Here is an 18,115-nt window from a genome sequence, read left to right as displayed (position 1 = left end):
GTTCAGTGCCCTACCTGAATACTTTCCAAACGTTTATGCCTGACACAGCTCGTTCAAGCCAAAGAGACTTACCAAAAAAAGGCACACAAGGAGGATTAATGGACCTGAGTTTTGCCAAGTACTTCTTATAATGATCCTCGCTCAGCTCATAAGCTTCTTCTAAAATCTTCTTCTGGCGACTTGGAATTTGCTGGAAAGAGATGAAGCAGGTTGTTTGGAAAGGCAGGATGAAGGCCCAGCCCAGTACCAACACCGAGAACAACGCACTCCCACTGCTATTGAAACCAGTGCCCCACCACGGTCAAGATCTTGCTGCCTCTTTCTGCCTATCCTAAGCCACGATTGACTTCTTGCTCCTGAATCTGAGCACCAAACCCTCTCTGTCACACTCTGCTTCTGCCGTTCCCTGGGAGACTTATCTTCCTCCACATGCTTACTGAAAAGACAGGCTTTCAGTGGAGCCAGCGTGCACTGCGTTACACTTCCACACCAAAAAGGGGAAACATTTCACTGTACCTCAAACGTGTGATCCAACCTATACACTGCTGCAGAGTTCATGGCACTGACAATCTCAAGGACACCATTAAAGTTGTTTAGCTCTTGAAAAACTTGCAGGATCTCAATTATCCGGCTCACTACAATCACTCTCTCCTCTAGGTTTTCTGTTTCTACAATGCATCTAAATACACAAGAACAGTTGGGTTTGCATTAAAGCCATTGATGAGTTTCCCACAATAACACACAACAGACAAGTTGCACAGACAAGCAAAGATGAAATCAAATTTAACAAAGACATTCAGAAACAACCCCCGGCGTAAAAAGCTGACAGCATAATGGTTAAGGTTCTCCCAGGGCCTACTTGTAGTATCTGAATACAACTTAATAAAAGCAGAGCTCTCCCAGAACAGGTTTTCACAGCACTCCAGATGTGTGAGTTCAGGAGAGGCACTTACTTTTCAAACCAGAGAGTGAGGTTAGTTGTATGCCTTATCATTTTAAGAAGGTTGGGAGAGTTAATTTCTTTATCTTCCTTCGTCCACACACTTCCAACCAGTTCAGATGGCTGCACAGCTCTAGGAAAAGTAAATGCATCATTAAATGCAGACAAGACACTATTTGCCCCAAAGTTCTTCATCTGCCATGAATTTGGAAGTAATGTTATGAAATAAATCCTTAGGTTATTACTTCTCTTTGACAATGTGAGGCTGCCCACATAACTATCACATTTGCATGACTATTATGATTTACACAATTACAAGCACTAAATGAAGAAGCATCTAAATGAAGAATGAAGTCTACAGCTCGTTCAGCAGAATAAAAATGTGAGCTTCCAACACTTGAACAAACTCTTAACAGATACCCGAAGAGGTCTGACACAATTTGCTTCACTAACCAGCACAGAAAGGAAGAGCTGGAGAAGCTCTGCCGTGAGTACAGGCTGGGAGAGTTGGAGCTGTTCAGCCTGGAGAAGAGAAGGCTCCAGGGACACCTTAGAGCTGCATTTCAGCATCTGAAGGGGACCTCCAGGCAGGCTGGGGAGGGACTGCTCAGAAGGGCTTGAAGTGACAGGATAAGGGCAATGGTTTGAAAGTGGAGCAGGGCAGAGTCAGGTTGGACCTCAGGAGGGAGTTCTGCAGGACAGTGGTGAGACACTGGCACAGGCTGCCCAGGGCTGTGCTTGAGGCCCTGTCCCTGCAGACCTTCAAGCTGAGCCTTGCTGTGTGCCTGAGCAGCCTGCTCTAGCTGGAGGTGTCCCTGCTGAGTGCATGAGGCTGGACAAGATGCCCTTGCAGGGTCTCTTCCAACCTGATGCCATCTGTGAAGCTGTAAAAAACCTGCCTTAATCAAGGTTCCTACTTCTCAAAGGTTGATCTACTGGAAAAACACCAGAAGACACCGGCAGCACCACACAACGGGTCAGCCACACGCTCCCCACACTAACCTGGGGAGGATAAAGACCTGTTCAACACTGGGCTTCAGAACAGTTTTTCTAATCAAACAGCATTTAATAAACATCACTGGCGAAGTCCCATGACCTACCGTGGGGCTTCAAGCAGGGGCCCATAGAAATAATTTCCTGCTGGAGGCTATTTTGGGTTGTGTCATGCTTGGGTTCATTTTTTTTTCCAGTGGAGGAAAGTTACCTGTAAAAGTCTGACTCGAGCAAGGTGAGCTGCCGAGCGATTTCTATTGGGTGCAAAGTGAGCAAGTCAAAAGTCTCCGTGTGCCCTGGCTTGCTGATGTGCCACTCGATGGCTGGGGGTGGGCTCTCAAAGGTGATGTTGTGGCTTGGCCCAATGGCTTGTGCTTGCTTCTTCCGGTTGATGATCTTGGTGATGGACTCAACCCATTTCTTCATGGCTTTGCCTGACACGCAGAGAAAAATCACTCTTTAGTTCCTCTTAATACTGTCCTTCTAAAGAGGTCAGGGTACCAAACAAACCTTGGGACTGAACCCCCAAAGCTGCTGTCTGAAAGCAATAGCACACTGTGCCGAAGGGCAGAAGTGCTGTTGGCACATTGGCATTTGATAGTGTAAAGGGAATTCCTCAGCAGCAAATGCTGAGTGTCTCAAGGCAGGGTCCAAGCCAGCCTCATAAAGCTGAACACAGCCAAGTGCATCACTGAACTTCTGGCACCCCCTTGGGCTGGCACCCACCTGGGCTGGCTGAAAGAGCTGGGGCAATGCCTTCCCAGTCCAAAGTTGTGGAGAGCAGAGCAAGAGCTACATATAAGGCATGGCTATTCCTGGGAATCCTCACTGGGAGAGTGCCAGGAGTGCAGCCCTTCCATAGAAAGGCAGAGCAGCTCAAAGGTGAGCTGTGGCTCCACTGTGCTGGATGGTACAGGTGGGCAAAGCAGCCTGCCTTTTTTGGGGACCAGGAGTGAAGCCTTCTTTGCTCTGTCCTAATGACACCTCGTCTCCAATTCTGCTTCCAGTTCTGGTGTCCCCAGCAGCAGGACACAGAGCTGCTGGGGTGAGGCCAGAGGAGGCCACAAAGACGAGCCAAGGGCTGGAGCAGCTCCGCTGTGAGGATAGCCCGAGGGAGCTGGGGGTGTTCAGCCTGGAAAGGATTCTGGGGGGCCTTAGAGCTGCCTGCCAGTACCTGGAGGGATCCTTCAGGAAGGTTGCAGAGGGACTTTTGACAAGGGCTTGCTGTGACAGGATAAGAGGGAATGGACTGAAGCTAGAGGAGGGCAGATTGAGACTGGAGATTAGGAAGAAATTCTTGACAGTGAAGGTGGGGAGATGCTGGCAGAGCGCAGAGTGCAGCTCTGCTACGGCCACAGGCTGAGGGAGCTGGGGGTGTTCAGTCTGGGGTAAAGAAGGCTCTGGGGAGACCTAATAGCATCCTGCCAGGACCCAAAGGGGCTACAAGAAGGCTGCAGAGGGACTGCTGCCAAAGGCCTGCAGGGACAGGATGAGGGCAATGGCTGCAAAGCAGATTGAGATTGGCTGTGAGGAACAAGTTCTGCAGCAGGAGGCTGCTGCAACACTGCAACAGGTTGCCCAGGGAGGTGGTTGGGGCCCATGGCTGGAGATACTGAAGTTGAAGCTGTACAAGGCTGCGAGAAACTTGACCCTGTGGAGGATGTCTGAGTGCATGGGGGTTGGCCTAGATGCCCTTTGGAGGTCCCTTCCACCCCAGCCCCTCCTATGATTCTATCATTTCCCAAGTGTTTATTCAGCCGTCAGTCCTGTGCTTTTCTAACTGGCCAGTGAGAAGAAACTGATCTGACTGCACAGCTCTGCCAAGGGATTCTTTCTGCTACATGTTAGCACTTAAGGAAGCCCAGGTACCTCTGACTGTCCCAATGAACTCCTCCAAGCGCTGCAGCAGATCAGCATCTCTTTCAAAGTCATAGAAGTGATGCTCTACCCAGTGTCGGCAGACGTTCAGTACCCTGCAAAACGAGAAGGTAAGTAAGCACTGCCCAGCACAGCCTGCCTTCACCTCTGCCTTTTCAAGCCTTTCAGTAGCAGCAGCAGAAACAGCAGAGGAAAGAAAATTATTCTGTTATCTGCATTTCACCACCAGTCCGCTCCTCTTAAGTGGACAGGCTGAAGAGATGTGGGGCTGTTTAGCCTGGAAAGAGAACACTACTGAGAGGGGAATTTTCTCTATGGGGTCATGAGAATAGGCAATAAGCCAAGGAGCAACAGCTACAAACTGGAACACAGAAGGTTTCACCTCAACATGAGGAGAAACTTCTTTGGTGTGAGGGTGTTGGAGAGAGTAATTTGGCATTGGAATGGGCTGCCCAGGGAGGTGGTGGAGTTGCCATCCCTGGAGGTGTTCAAGAAAAGCCTGGATGGGACACTTAGTGCCATGGTCTAGTTGACTGGACAGGGCTGGGTGCTAGGTTGGACTGGATGTGCTTGGAAGTCGTTCCAGCCGGCTTGATTCTATGAGTCTATTACAATTTCCCTACGTTAAAGGAGTCAGAGTCCTGCCATGGCACACAGCAACAACAGGAACCAAAATGTGGCGGTTAGTGAGCTGCTGCACCACTTCGACACACAAGGGGCTGGATGGCAGTCATCTAAGAGCACTGAGAGCTGGTGAAGGTGCTCACCAAGGGCACTGAGAGCTGGTGAAGCTGCTCACCCAGGGCACTGAGAGCATTGGTGAAGGTGCTCACCAAGGGCACTGAGAGCTGGTGAAGCTGCTCACCCAGGGCACTGAGAGCTGGTGAAGCTGCTCACCCAGGGCACTGAGAGCATTGGTGAAGGTGCTCACCAAGGGCACTGAGAGCTGGTGAAGCTGCTCACCCAGGGCACTGAGAGCATTGGTGAAGGTGCTCACCAAGGGCACTGAGAGCTGGTGAAGCTGCTCACCCAGGGCACTGAGAGCATTGGTGAAGGTGCTCACCCAAGGGCACTGAGAGCTGGTGAAGCTGCTCACCAAGGGCACTGAGAGCTGGTGAAGCTGCTCACCAAGGGCACTGAGAACTGGTGAAGCTGCACACCCAAGGGCACTGAGAGCTGGTAAAGGTACTCACCCAAGGGCACTGAGAGCTGGTGAAGCTGCTCACCAAGGGCACTGAGAGCATTGGTGAAGGTGCTCATCCAAGGGCACTGAGAGCTGGTGAAGCTGCTCACCCAAGGGCACTGAGAGCTGGTGAAGCTGCTCACCAAGGGCACTGAGAACTGGTGAAGCTGCTCACCAAGGGCACTGAGAGCTGGTGAAACTGCTCACCCAAGGGCACTGAGAGCTGGTGAAACTGCTCACCCAAGGGCACTGAGAGCTGGTGAAGCTGCTCACCCAGGGCACTGAGAGCTGGTGAAGCTGCTCACCCAGGGCACTGAGAACTGGTGAAGCTGCTTACTGAAGGCACTTTCCATCATTCACCAGCAGTCCTGGCTATGTGGGGAGGTTTCATCTGACTGGAGACTGGCAAATGTGACCCCCATCTGCCAGCAGGGCTGGAAGGAGGCCCTGGGGAACTACAGAGCGGGCAGTCTGACCTTGGCACAGGGGAAGGTCACAGAGCAGGTCGCTGCAGTGCCATTAAGCAGCATGTGCAGGGCCCAGTCTGAACGGGCTCATGAAGGTTCTGCTGGCCTTTTATGAGCAGTGTCTCCCTTACTGGATGAAGGAAAGGCTGTAGCCAGTGTTTACCTGGACTTTAGTGAGGCCCACTCACATCCCAGCTGCTGATGGCTTGGCTGGGTGGACACTTGGCTGGGTAACAAACTGCCTGGATGGCCAGGCCCAGAGTGCTGGGAATGGAGGCAAATCCAGTTGGTGACTCATGATGTGCCCAGGGCTCAGTGCTGGGATCAGTTCTCTTTTGGACAAGGGGATCCAGGCACCCTCAGTCAGTTTACAGATGAAACTAAATCGGGTGGGAGTACTCAAAGGCAGGAAAGCTCTACAGAGGGATCTGGCAGGCTGGATGCATGGCCTGAGGCCAGCTGTAGGAGGCTTAACAAAGCCAAGGGCTGGGTCCTGCACTTAGGGCACAGCAACCCCACACAACACTGCAAGTCTGGAGCAGAGTGGCTGGAAAGCTACCCGGCAGAAAATGATTCAGCAGTGCCAGCTGACAGGCAGCTGAAGATGAGCCAGCAGTGTGCTCAGGTGACCAAAAAGGCCACCTGCATCCTGACCTGGACCAGCATTAGTGTAGCCAGCAGGAGCAGGGAAGTGACTGTGCCCCTCTACTTGCCATTGGTCAGGCCACATCTCCAATACTGCCTTCAGTTTTGGGGCTCTCACTCCACGAAAGAATTTGCGGTTCTCTCTTGAAGTGTGGCAGGTGCTGGCATCTCACTGAAACTGGGCTGTCACCTAGAGAGGCTGCACCAGATGATCCCTGGGGGCCTCTCCAACCTGGTGTCCTGTGATTCTGTGAGGGACTGGAGTGGATCCAGAGAAGCCCAACAAAGATGGTGAAGGGGGCTGGAGCAGCTCTGCTACGGGCACAGGCTGAGGGAGCTGGGGGTGTTCAGTCTGGGGTAAAGAAGGCTCTGGGGAGACCTAAGAGCAGCCTGCCAGGACCTGAAAAGGGCTACAAGAAGGTTGCAGAGGGACTGCTGCCAAAGGCCTGCAGGGACAGGATGAGAGCAATGGCTGCAAACCAGAGCAGAGCAGATTGAGATTGGCTGTGAGGAACAAGTTCTGCAGCAGGAGGCTGCTGCAACACTGCAACAGGTTGCCCAGGGAGGTGTTTGGGGCCCATGGCTGGAGACACTGAAGGTGAGGCTGGAGAGGGCTGCTGCAGCCTGCTCTAGTGGAGATGTCCCTGCTGAGTGGTTGAGCTTTGTGCTCATCCCCATCCTGCCAAACCTCCCCATGCTATTTCTGTGACTGCTGGCCACTCACCTCAGCTGCACAGGCTGAATGTACTCCTTCCTGAACTTCTTCAGCTCGGCACTGAACGGTTGGTCACCATTCTCCATCGCAATGCGGTCGGATTCCGTCGGCTCAGGCTCTGGAATTTCAAACCTAGCAGAGGAGATGGCCATAAGCACACTCACTGCTCACAGCATGTACAGGGCTTGCAGGGACAAGAGAAGAGGAAATGGATTGAAGGCTGAGGAGGGCAGATTGAGACTGGAGAAGGAGGAAGAAATTCTTGGCAGTGAGGGTGGGGAGACACTGGCACAGGCTGCCCAGGGAGGTTGTGGCTGCCCCCTCCCTGGAGGTGCTCAAGGCCAGGCCGGATAAGGCCTTGAGCAAGCTGGGCTGGTGGGAGATGTCCCTACCCATGGCAGGGGGGTTGGAACTGGATGATCTTTAAGTTCTCTTCCAACCTAAACCAGTCTATGAATCTAGGGAGCTGTGCCAGTAAAGAGCTGCAGTAACTAAAAGGGTGCAGTTTGCAGGAGCAGCACTCCCAGCAGTGGCCTTACCTTTCAATCAGCAGACTCAGCAACTCCTGAGGCTTACAGAAGGATCTGTAGGTCGTGAGAAAAGTCCGCACAAAGTTGGGATCTAAGAAAGAGAAGAATTTTATGCTTGTGACAGCAGTTACCTTTCTTTTCTTTTTGCTGCTGCTGCTGTTTGCTGTTTAACTACTTCAAAATTACTTTAAGTATCCTTTCAGTGTAAGGATTCCAGCCTACCAATTTACAGAGAAGCTGATGTAAGCCCCAAGCACTTTGGTTTCAATTCAGAACCTCTTAAAACAGCAACATAAAGCAGAATTTAAACCCAATAGGTTTTGAGTTGAAAATCCAAAGCAATGGTTTTTTATTGTGACTTCCATGATGAAAAGACTCTTCCTTCCTCAGCAGCTTTGACAAGAATGAACTGATGATCCCCTGGGTGCTGGGCTGCAACAGAAGAGTAGCGAGCAGGACAAGGGAGGTGATAGATTCCCTGTACTCCACTCTTGTCAAACCCTTCCTGCAGCAGTTCTGGTGCAGCCAGCAGGAAAAAAAAAAGGCATTGAACTGCTGGAATAGGTCCCAAGGAGGCCATGGAAATTATGATAGGGCTGGAGAACCTCCCTTAGGGGGACAGGCTGGGAGAGTTGGGGCTGCTCAGCCTGGAGAAGAGAAGGCTCCAGGAGGACCTTAAAGCAGCCTCCCAGTACCTGAAGGGGCTGCAGGAGAGCTGGGGAGGGACTTTGCACAAGGACCGGGAGTGCCAGGACAAGGGACAATGCCTTTGAGCTGGGAGAGGAGAGAGTGGAGATAAGAAAGAAATAATTGAAGTGAGGGTGGTGAGACACTGGCACAGGCTGCCCAGGGAGGCTGTGGATGTCCCCTCCCTGGAGGTGTTCAAGGCCAGGTTGGATGAGATCTTGAGCAAGCTGTGCTGGTGGTGCATTCTATGAATGCAGCACACAAGGCTGGGTTTTGGCAGTGCTGAGGACAGGAAAACTCAAGACACATTAATGCCTTTGTACTGGAAAGAAATTACAGAATCTCAGAATGGTTTAGGCTGGAAGAGACCTCAAAGCTCATCCAGCTCCAACCCCCTGCCATAGGCCAGGACACCTCCCACTAGAACAAGTTGTTCAAGGCCTCATTCAACCTGGCCTTGAACACCTCCAGGGAGAGAGCAGCCACAACCTCTCTGGGCAACCTGTGCCAGTGTCTCACCACCCTCATGGCCAAGAACTTCTTCCTAATGTCCAGTTTCAATCTCCCCTCTGCCAGTTTAAACCCATTCCTCCTCATCCTGTCATTACAAGACCTTGTCAATAGTCCCTCTCTAGCCCTCCTGTAGCCCCCTTCAGATACTGGAAGGCCACTCCAAGGTCTCCTGGAAGCCTTCTCTTCTCGCAGAGCCCCAACTCTCTCAGCCTGTCCTCAATAACAGAGCTGCTGCAGCCCTCTGAGCATCTCCTAGCTTGCTACAACTGATGTCAGTCATGCTTAAGGCAGGCCAGGTATTTTCTCAGCTAACTGGAGGCTACACTTTGAAGCTATTATGTATTTCACTTGGAGGACATCAACAAATGTCATTAATGCCACACCAGTTCATTCACAGCTCCCAAATGCACTTCCAAACCAAGCAGGCATTTAAAACAGCAAACCAGATCCAGGCACAGAAACACTTCAGTTGAAGCACATCAGCAAATGCAGCACTGCAGGGAGCTGACCAGGACGAGGACAGCATTGCTATCACTGGACAAAATGAAAGCTGGCAGGGGCTTTGCAAATTCAGTCCACTTATAAACAACCCCCAGCTGCTCATTTTACTAACAGAGAGCTGTTGAAGAGGTGCACACAGGACCTTGGCAGCAGGCTGTCATGAAGGAAAAAAATGTCTCCAGCATTTGATCTAACACTGTTCTTTTTAAAATAGCTTCTTAGAAATCCTCCTTCTTCACTGCCCAGCATCTTGACCACCTGAACCAACGCTCTGCCTTCCTTGGACCCTGCTGAGCTCTGCCCCTGGGCAGCAGCAGACGGCCATGCTGCACGGATGAAGGCTGCATTGTGCCACACACCATTTCCTGCCAGCTTTGTTGGCAATAATTCCCACTTCTGAAACAACTTCCTACTCTGCTTCGCAACCTTCAGCTTCTCCATTACTCCACTTCTCTTACTGTAACACCTCTTCCCCACTTCTCTCCAAAAACCCTCTCTGAAGGCAAACCTCCAAATTCTTTCCTACAAAGAATGTCACCCCTCTGCCCATCACACATGCACAGATTGCACTGGGTTGGAAGGGACCCTGCAAGGGGATCTTGGCCACCCCCTGCACTCAGCAGGACACCTCCAGCTAGAGCAGGCTGCTCAGGCACACAGCAAGGCTGAGCTTGAAGGTTTGCAGGGACAGGGCCTCAAGCACAGCCCTGGGCAGCCAGTGCCAGTGTCTCACCACTGTCCTGCAGAACTTCCTCCTGAGGTCCAACCTGACTCTGCCCTGCTCCACTTTCAAACCATTGCCCCTTGTCCTGTCACTCCAAGCCCTTCTGAGCAGTCCCTCCCCAGCCTGCCTGGAGGTCCCCTTCAGATGCTGAAATGCAGCTCTAAGGTGTCCCTGGAGCCTTCTCTTCTCCAGGCTGAACAGCTCCAACTCTCCCAGCCAGTGCTCACGGCAGAGCTTCTCCAGCTCTTCCTTTCTGTGCTGGTTAGTGAAGCAAATTGGGTCAGACCTCTTCGGGTATCCGTTAAGAGTTTGTTCAAGTGTTGGAAGCTCACATTTTTATTCTGCTGAACGAGCTGTAGACTTCATTCTTCATTTTGAAGCTTCTTCATTTAGTGCTTGTAATTGTGTAAATCATAATAGTCATGCAAATGTGATAGTTATGTGGGCAGCCATGTCCCTCAGCACCAGCTCCACAGGCTGCTGGAACACCCCCAGGCATGGGGACTCCAGCACTGCCCTGGGCAGAACATTCCAAGGTCTGAGAACTCTTCCAGGGCCGAATATTTCCTAGCATCCAGCCTGAGCCTCCCCTGGGGCAGCTTGGAACCATTTCCTCTGCTCCTGTCCCTTGGCACCAAGGAGCAGAGGCTGCCCCCTCCTTGCTCCAACTTCCCTGCAGGGAGCTGCAGAGAGCAATGAGCTCTGCCCTTAGCCTCCTCTTCTGCAGCCTGCACACCCCCAGCTCCCTCAGCCTGTCCTCACAGCCCAGCTGCTCCAGGCCCTTCTCCAGCCTCACTGCCCTGCTCTGCACAGGCTCCAGCCCTTCAGTATCCTGCAGTGCAGGGCCCAGAGCTGAACACAGCACTCGAGCTGTGGCCTCCCCAGTGCTGAGCACAGGGGGATGGGCACCTCCTGTCCCTGCTGCCCACCCTGCTTCTGGCCCTAGCCAGGCTGCCCTTGGCTTTCTTGGCCACCTGGGCTGTGCTGGCTCATGGTCACTGACTGCCAACCAGCACCCCAGGTCCCTCTCCAGGTCTCAGCTTTCCAACCACACATCCCCAGGTCTGGAGCTCCCCATGGAGTTGTTGTGACCCATGCGCAGAACCTGGCATTTGGCCTTGTTGCACTTCATCCAGTGAGCCTTGGCCCATGGCTCTGACCTGTCCAGGTCCTGCTACAAAGCCTCCCTAACCTCTAGCAGATGGACACAGCCACCCAGTCTGGTGCCACCTGCAAACCTACTGAGGGTGCCTTAATGCCCTCACCCATCTCACTGATAAGGACGTAGGAGGACAGGCCCCAACACTGAGCCCTAGGGGCCACCACTGGTGACTGGGTGCCAGCCAGCTGAAGAAGATGAGCAACAAACTCTGCCCTTGTCCTGTTGCTATCTGAGCCTGCAACTCAAAATGGGTTGCAATATCTGAGCAAACCTTCACAACAAACATCCAGACAGCACTGGCTAGTCAGGATGTCTGCTCATGTGACACTGCTCTCTTCAATGCAGGCAGTTTGAAGGCTAAAAAAGAACAATAAGTTGGTCTGCAAGGATTTATAAATAATCACCCTTGAATTCCCTAGGAAAGGAAACGGACACCAGGATGACGCACGAGCACTCCCCACACTGAAAACCTTTAAAAATAGAAGAGTGCTGCCCTAGAGACAAAAAATCCTGCCACAGCTTTCAAACCTTGGGTACCAACTCAGCTGCTCTGACACACAACTCAGGGAAAGGAAGAGAAAATGCAGAGACTCTATTAAAACCAGTCAAACTCATCAGAGGTGGTGAGGCCTCATCTGGAATATGGTGTCCAGGGACCCTCAGGTCAAAAAGGACCTCAGGGAGCTGCTTGAGAGAGTTTAGCCCAGAGCACCAAGCTGCTGCAGGCAGTGAACATCTCCTGTGAGGCCAGGCTGAGGGAGCTGGGGCTGGCAGCTTGCAGCAGAGGAGCCTGAGGGCTGCCCTCAGTGCTGTGCTAAAGGTGTGCAGGGCAGTGTCAGGAGGACGCAGCCAGGCTCTGCTCAGGGGTGGCCAAGGGCAGCACAAGGGGCACTGGGGGCAAGATGGAGCAGAGGAGGTGCCAGGGGAACAGGAGGGGAAACCTTGTCCCTGTGAAGGTGCTGGAGGCCTGGAGCAGGCTGCCCAGAGAGGCTGTGGAGTCTCCTTCTCTGGAGCCTTTCCAACCCCACCTGGATGTGTTCCTGTGTGCCCTGCCCTGGGTGATGCTGCTCTGGCAGGGGCTTAGGCCTGGGTGATCTCTGGAGGTCTCCCTCATCCGACTCCTACCACACTGTAATTCTGTGAATATGCAGAACTGAACTTCTCAATGAAGGCCACTTTCTCTCCTCTAAAACCAGCTGCATAGCTGCCTTTGCAGAGCAGATTTCTTCCTATTTTGCTGCTCCATCACAGGATGGTTTGGACAGTCTGACACACCTTGTGGCCAGGTGGCTATCAGGGCTGCTTCCCTGTCCTAGCTCTTGTGGTGATTGAATGTCGTGGATACCCTCTCCCTGGAGGTGTTCAAGGCCAGGCGGCATGAGGCCTTGAGCAACTTGGGCTAGTAGGAGGTGTCCCTGACCATGGCAGGCAGGGTGGAACTGGATGGTTCCCAAATCATTCTGTCAATCTTACTCCTGGCAGCACTGCCTGAGAGGGGAGAAAGAAAAATGGAGAGTGAAAGTGGGAGAGAACAGGGAGAGAACAGGGAGAGAACAGGGAGAGAACAGGGAGAGAACAGGGAGAGAACAGGGAGAGAACAGGGAGAGAACAGGGAGAGAACAGGGAGAGAACAGGGAGAGGACAGGGAGAGGACAGGGAGAGGACAGGGAGAGGACAGGGAGAGGACAGGGAGAGGACAGGGAGAGGACAGGGAGAGGACAGGGAGAGGACAGGGAGAGGACAGGGAGAGGACAGGGAGAGGACAGGGAGAGGACAGGGAGAGGACAGGGAGAGGACAGGGAGAGGACAGGGAGAGGACAGGGAGAGGACAGGGAGAGGACAGGGAGAGGACAGGGAGAGGACAGGGAGAGAACAGGGAGAGAACAGGGAGAGAACAGGGAGAGAACAGGGAGAGAACAGGGGAGATAGTGAAAGCACAGTAAAAGCATCTATTGCACTAATGCAAGATACCTGAAGTTTTACAGTAACCGACATTCAGTTAGAACCAAATCAATACCAAAAGAGCCAAGCCCCAAGCCCCTGCTTTTCAGCACAGCTTATGGAAGTCCTCAGTAATCACCAATAAGAAAGCCCACACTGAGGTCATGTAAAGACCTTCAATCTCGCTGACAAAAACAGAAACCCGAAGTCAAAGAGGTCCTTAACATCAAACACCTGCTGAAATACTGATGGAGGTGAAGTTCTGAGGCCAAACTCTGCGAGTGCCTGCCTGCACCACGCTGGGATTTGGTCTTTCCACTCCACATCAGCATGGCCACAGGTAAGAGATGCTAAGAGTCTAATCCTTCACTTGAATTCTCTGCCCACACAAGGCTGGTGCTACACCTGCCAGCCAGCTCAGGAGGGCTTGAGGGAGGGCAGCTCTTGCAGCCTGGGGCATAGAGGAAGAAGAACTGTCTAGAGATGAATTCCTGCAGGTCCTGCCCTCCCACTCCTTACAGGAGAACAACCTCATGTGCAGGCACATCCCACTACAGTCAGCCACACAGGATTCACACTGCAACTGCTACAGCCACACAGGTAAGGATTTGGATTCACGGACTGCATCAGGTTGGGAAAGGACCCTGCAAGGGCATCTTGGCCACCCCCATGCACTCAGCAGGCCAGCTAGAGCAGGCTGCACAGGGACACAGCAAGGCTGAGCTTGAAGGTCTGCAGGGACAGGGCCTCAAGCACAGCCCTGGGCAGCCTGTGCCAGTGTCTCACCACTCTGCTTCTGCACAACTTCCTCCTCAGGTCCAATCTAACTCTGCCCTGCTCCACTTCCAAGCCACTGCCCTCACCCTATCCCCACAGGCCCTTCTGAGCAGTCCCTTCACAGCCTGGCCTGTAGGTGCCCTTCAGATATTGAAATGGTCTAAGGTCTCCCTGGAGCCTTCTCCAGGAGAGGTTCTCCAGCCCTCTGAGCCTCTTTGTGGCCTCCTCTGCACCCTCTCCAGCAGCTCCAGGTCTCTCTTGTGTTGGGGGCCCCAGAGCTGGCCTCAGCCCTGCAGGTGAGGTCTCAGTAGAGCAGAGGGACAGGATCTCCTCTCTCCATCTTTGGCCATGCTGCTTTGGATGCAGCCCAGGCTGCCCTTGGCCTTCTGGGCTGCCAGTGCCCATTGCTGGCTCTGCCCAGCTTCTCACCCACCAGCATCCCCCCTACAGAGCAGCCTCTGTAGGGTTGCTCTCAATCTCATCACCCCCAGCCCAGATTGCTGTCGAGGGTTGCCCTGACTCAGGTGCAGGACCTTGCCCTTGGCCTTATTGAACCTCCTGAGGTTCTCCTCAGCCCAGCTGTGCAGTGTGTCCAGTCCCCTCTGGATGTCCCCAGCCCATCCTTCAGCCTTATCACCCACCCCACTCAGCTTAGTGCCACCTGCAGCCTTGCTGAGGGTGCCTCAATTTCCCCATCTATGTCACTGGGGAAGATACTGAACAGCTCTGGCCCCAGTACATGGATGCAATACAACAGACCTCGAAACCTTAACTCAGAAAGCATGCTGGGACATGAGCACTGCCAAGCATCTTTGCTTTCTGGAGCACCTTGTGCATTTAACAGAGAAAAGGAGGCAGGCAGCAGCCATCACCCTGGGTTTGGCTCTAGGAGTGAAGTGCCTCACCTGCGTACATGTGGTAAGTCAGCCTCTCGATCAGCTTGACGACAGTTCCAGCCTTGATGATGGGGATTCCAGATTTGGGCTGCATGTTTTCTTCAAAGACAATATTCTCTTCAGAGTCAGGTTCTGCAAACCTATAAAGCTCAGGGTTTGGAAACTTCATCTGCTCCTCTTTTTCTTCCTGCAGCATTGTCACGTCCAGCATCCTCTCCAGCGTGCTTCTGTACTGCAAAGATATCAGCGCCGCCATCCAGTTGTTCTTCTCCTCGGCCGATTTAGCAGCAAATATCACACTGTTCTCATCCTTTAAGATGATTTCAAAAGCATGTCTGTACTCGTTAGTGTCATCTTTATCATTGATCTGTACCTTCCTCATGAAGAACTTTTCCTTCAGGCGGTACTCGGCGTTGCTGGCGCCGGGCAGCCTGGGCTGGCCGTGGTTGGACTTGCAGCAGATCATCAAGCCGTCGAAGAGGAAGATGTGCCTCTCGTGCTTGGCCCCCACGCGTGTCAGCGTGCCCTCCATGATGAACTCGTTGCAGCACTGGCCAATGTCCTTCCCCTCCCAACCATCGATGTTTTTCTGGATCTCATTCATTTTCTTGATGGCCAGCTGCTTCCCCTTCATCTGCTGCGTGTAGAAGCGGCAGGCGGACTCGCTGCGGCCGAGGCGGGAGGAAAGCAGCCCCTGTTAGTATGCACCCATGGCAAACCCAAACAACCACCAGCAGCAGCCAGCCCAGGAGGTCACCTTTCTGAGGCCAGGAGGTCACCTTTCTGAGGGGTAAGAATTGCCCTCAGAAGACGAGTTCAGCACTCAGCATCAGTACCATGGCAAACCTTGACTGTTAAGTACCTCACCCCATACATTTCCTGTTCAGCTTCTAAGCAATAAATGTTTTGCCTAGGGAGGAAAAAAAAGGGCAACCAGGAGCAGGCAAGCTGCTAGTGTGTGCTGGCTTGAGGCTAATTGGAAGGTTTTAATGAGAGAACTCAGATCCTTGGTTGTGAAGAGAAAATAATGATGATGTCTGTATCATTCATTGGTTTGCTGACAGGGAGAAAAAGGCAAAACAGAAACAATGTTTTCTCACTTTGTCCAATCAGCCTCAAACCAGCACATGGTGATTCTCACGGTGTTTAAGGGGGACCTAGGATCCCTCAAACTACCACGACTCTAGCAAACCCCTCATCTCCAGAGGAAAAATAAACCAGCTTAGGCTGCTTTCAGTTGAAAGAAGCAGGTCCAAGAGAAAAGAGGCTGGTCAGAGCCTCAAGATTGCACTTTGCAGCACGGAACTTGTTCAGTTAAGAAAAGACTGAAACGACTTTAGAAGCAAAAGCAAAGCTTTAACATGTTGAGAATGTTTTAACATGTTTAAAGTATTTTAAGATATTTAGAATGTTTTAACATGTTTAGAATATTTTAACATGCTTAAAATAACTGCACAAACACAAGCATTAAATCAAACAGAGGCGAGCACAGCCCAAGAATCTGCCATGACACTGCAACCAAATACTATCTATGCATCCCCTTCTGGTACCCAGTGGGGAAATCCCACTAACCACTGCACAAAAACGTCTGAAGAGTTTCAAATTCAAGAACAGCACCTTCCAATCACAATAAAAAATGCACTGTCACATGATTTTTATCTGGATAATACTGGTCTGAGCACGACCAAGCCACAAATGCTGTAACTTTCTACTTACCGGAGAGTTCTCAGAACATCTCAACTGAGCGGCGTGCGAGGACACATAGAAAGCAGAACGGCTTTGAAACAATAACAAATTCTCTTGGCTTTGATGTCACTTCCTCTGAAATGGCAGGTTTGTCACAACCCATTTTGTTCATTGTTTACTAAAAGAGGAAGCTGGGAGCCCTGGATTTATAGCAAAGCAGCAAGAGAGGAAAGCAGGAAAAAGGGAAATGTCTTTACCTAAGCCTTCGCTTCGCAAGGCTCTTGGAGCATATCCGTTCCATGCTGCTTTGAAGGTTTAGCAGGGCAGTTATTGCTTGCTTTAAACACTCCTTATCCTCTTCATCCTCACTTTTTTCTTCTAATTGCTGTAAACATTGAAAGGCAAAGGCAAAAAAAGGTGTTATGGACATCTTGGCCTGTGGAAAATCCATAGGTCTGAGATAGGAGGAAGAAATCCAACTAAGGGTTGATTTTGCATGCTCCTGCTCATTACTGAAGGGAGTGAAATATGCAGGGAGGACACAAACTGTCTGCTCACAGCTTCCACTCAGTGAGACCAGAGTAGCAGGATTACAGAATCACAGTGTAGCAGGGACTGGAAGTGATCTTCAGAGATTATTCAAGCCAACGCCCCTGCCAGAGCAGCATCACCCAGGGCAAGGCACACAGGAACACATCCAGGTGGGATTGGAAAGGCTCCAGAGAAGGGAACTCCACAACCTCTCTGGGCAGCTTGCTCCAGGCCTTCAGCACCCTCACAGGGACAAGGTTTGCCCTCCTGTTCCCCTGGCACCTCCTCTGCTCCAGCTTGCCCCCAGTGCCCCTTGTGCTGCCCTTGGCCACCCCTGAGCAGAGCCTGGCTGCATCCTCCTCACACTGCCCTGCACATCTTTAGCACAGCACTGAGGGCAGCCCTCAGGCTCCTCTGCTGCAAGCTGCCAGCCCCAGCTCCCTCAGCCTGGCCTCACAGGAGATGTTCACTGCCTACAGCAGCTTAGGGGTTATGGGCTGGGCTCTTTCAAGCAGTTCCCTGAGGTCCTTCTTGATCTGAGAGGTCCAGAACTGGGCACAATATTCCAGATGTGGCCTCAGCAGGGAAGAGCAGAGGGACAGAGGAGAACCTCTCTGGGCCTACTCACCACTTCCCTTCTAATCCACTGCAGGATGCCCTTGGTCTTCTTGGCCCCAAGGACACCTTACTGGCTCATGGGCATCATTCTTCCCACCAGGCCCCCCAGGTCCCTTTCCCATGCACTGCTCTCCAACAGCTCAGTCCCCAGCCTGTACTAGTCCATGGAGTTGTTCTTCCCCAGATGCCAGACTCTACCCTTGCCCTTGTTGGGTTCCATTCCATTTCTCACCACCCAGCTCTGCAGCCTGGCCAGCTCTGGCTGAATGGCAGCACAGCCTGAGGAGTGTCACCACTGCTCCCACTTTGGTGTCATCAGCAAACCTGCTGGCAGTGCTCTCTCTGCCCTCATCCAGGCTGTTGATCAGTATGTTGGTGTATGTTGGCGCTGCTGACTTCTTGTCTCTTTGCATGTATCTTCAGTTGGGATTCTGCCTATAATGGTGTTAAACCCTCAGGCTGCTTTCATCCCCCAGCAGCATCTTGTGTGTTTGGGATGGCACTGCAGACTTTGTTCTGGAGTGAGGAACAAGTTCCCTGGCTGGCAGTGCAGCTCCAGGGGAAGTGCCCCTGTGTTAAACTGGGCCTTGGGCTTTCCCCACTCACTCTTCTAATGTAACTGCACTGGTCCCTTGCAGGTCCCTACAAGACACAGGCCTTCAACTAGACTCTGTCTCACTGATCTCAAATCAACTCTTTGACTTTTCCTTCAAGCAGTTCAGAGCCAC

The 18,115-nt window shown here is 52.2% G+C and overlaps 1 protein-coding gene across 2 annotated transcripts in view; it reads right to left on the bottom strand.

Annotated features, from left to right (window-relative positions):
* Positions 1-18,115, bottom strand: part of SOS1 (SOS Ras/Rac guanine nucleotide exchange factor 1) — a 70,042-nt gene that overhangs the window by 9,770 nt on the left and 42,157 nt on the right. For both annotated transcript variants that reach the window (XM_064146253.1, XM_064146254.1), the window contains exons 9-17: positions 16,496-16,623; positions 14,562-15,217; positions 7,361-7,442; positions 6,831-6,953; positions 3,803-3,906; positions 2,145-2,367; positions 954-1,073; positions 517-679; positions 73-190 (exon numbers count right to left, since the gene is read on the bottom strand). In XM_064146253.1, the coding sequence (XP_064002323.1) occupies positions 73-190; positions 517-679; positions 954-1,073; positions 2,145-2,367; positions 3,803-3,906; positions 6,831-6,953; positions 7,361-7,442; positions 14,562-15,217; positions 16,496-16,623 (1,717 nt within the window). The remainder of the gene's footprint in view (positions 1-72; positions 191-516; positions 680-953; positions 1,074-2,144; positions 2,368-3,802; positions 3,907-6,830; positions 6,954-7,360; positions 7,443-14,561; positions 15,218-16,495; positions 16,624-18,115) is intronic.

Source organism: Pogoniulus pusillus, chromosome 7 (genome assembly GCF_015220805.1).
Source record: "Pogoniulus pusillus isolate bPogPus1 chromosome 7, bPogPus1.pri, whole genome shotgun sequence".
In the NCBI taxonomy this organism is placed as follows: domain Eukaryota; kingdom Metazoa; phylum Chordata; class Aves; order Piciformes; family Lybiidae; genus Pogoniulus; species Pogoniulus pusillus.
Note: the sequence above shows the minus strand (reverse complement) of the source record. Positions and strands in the feature narration are given on the sequence as shown.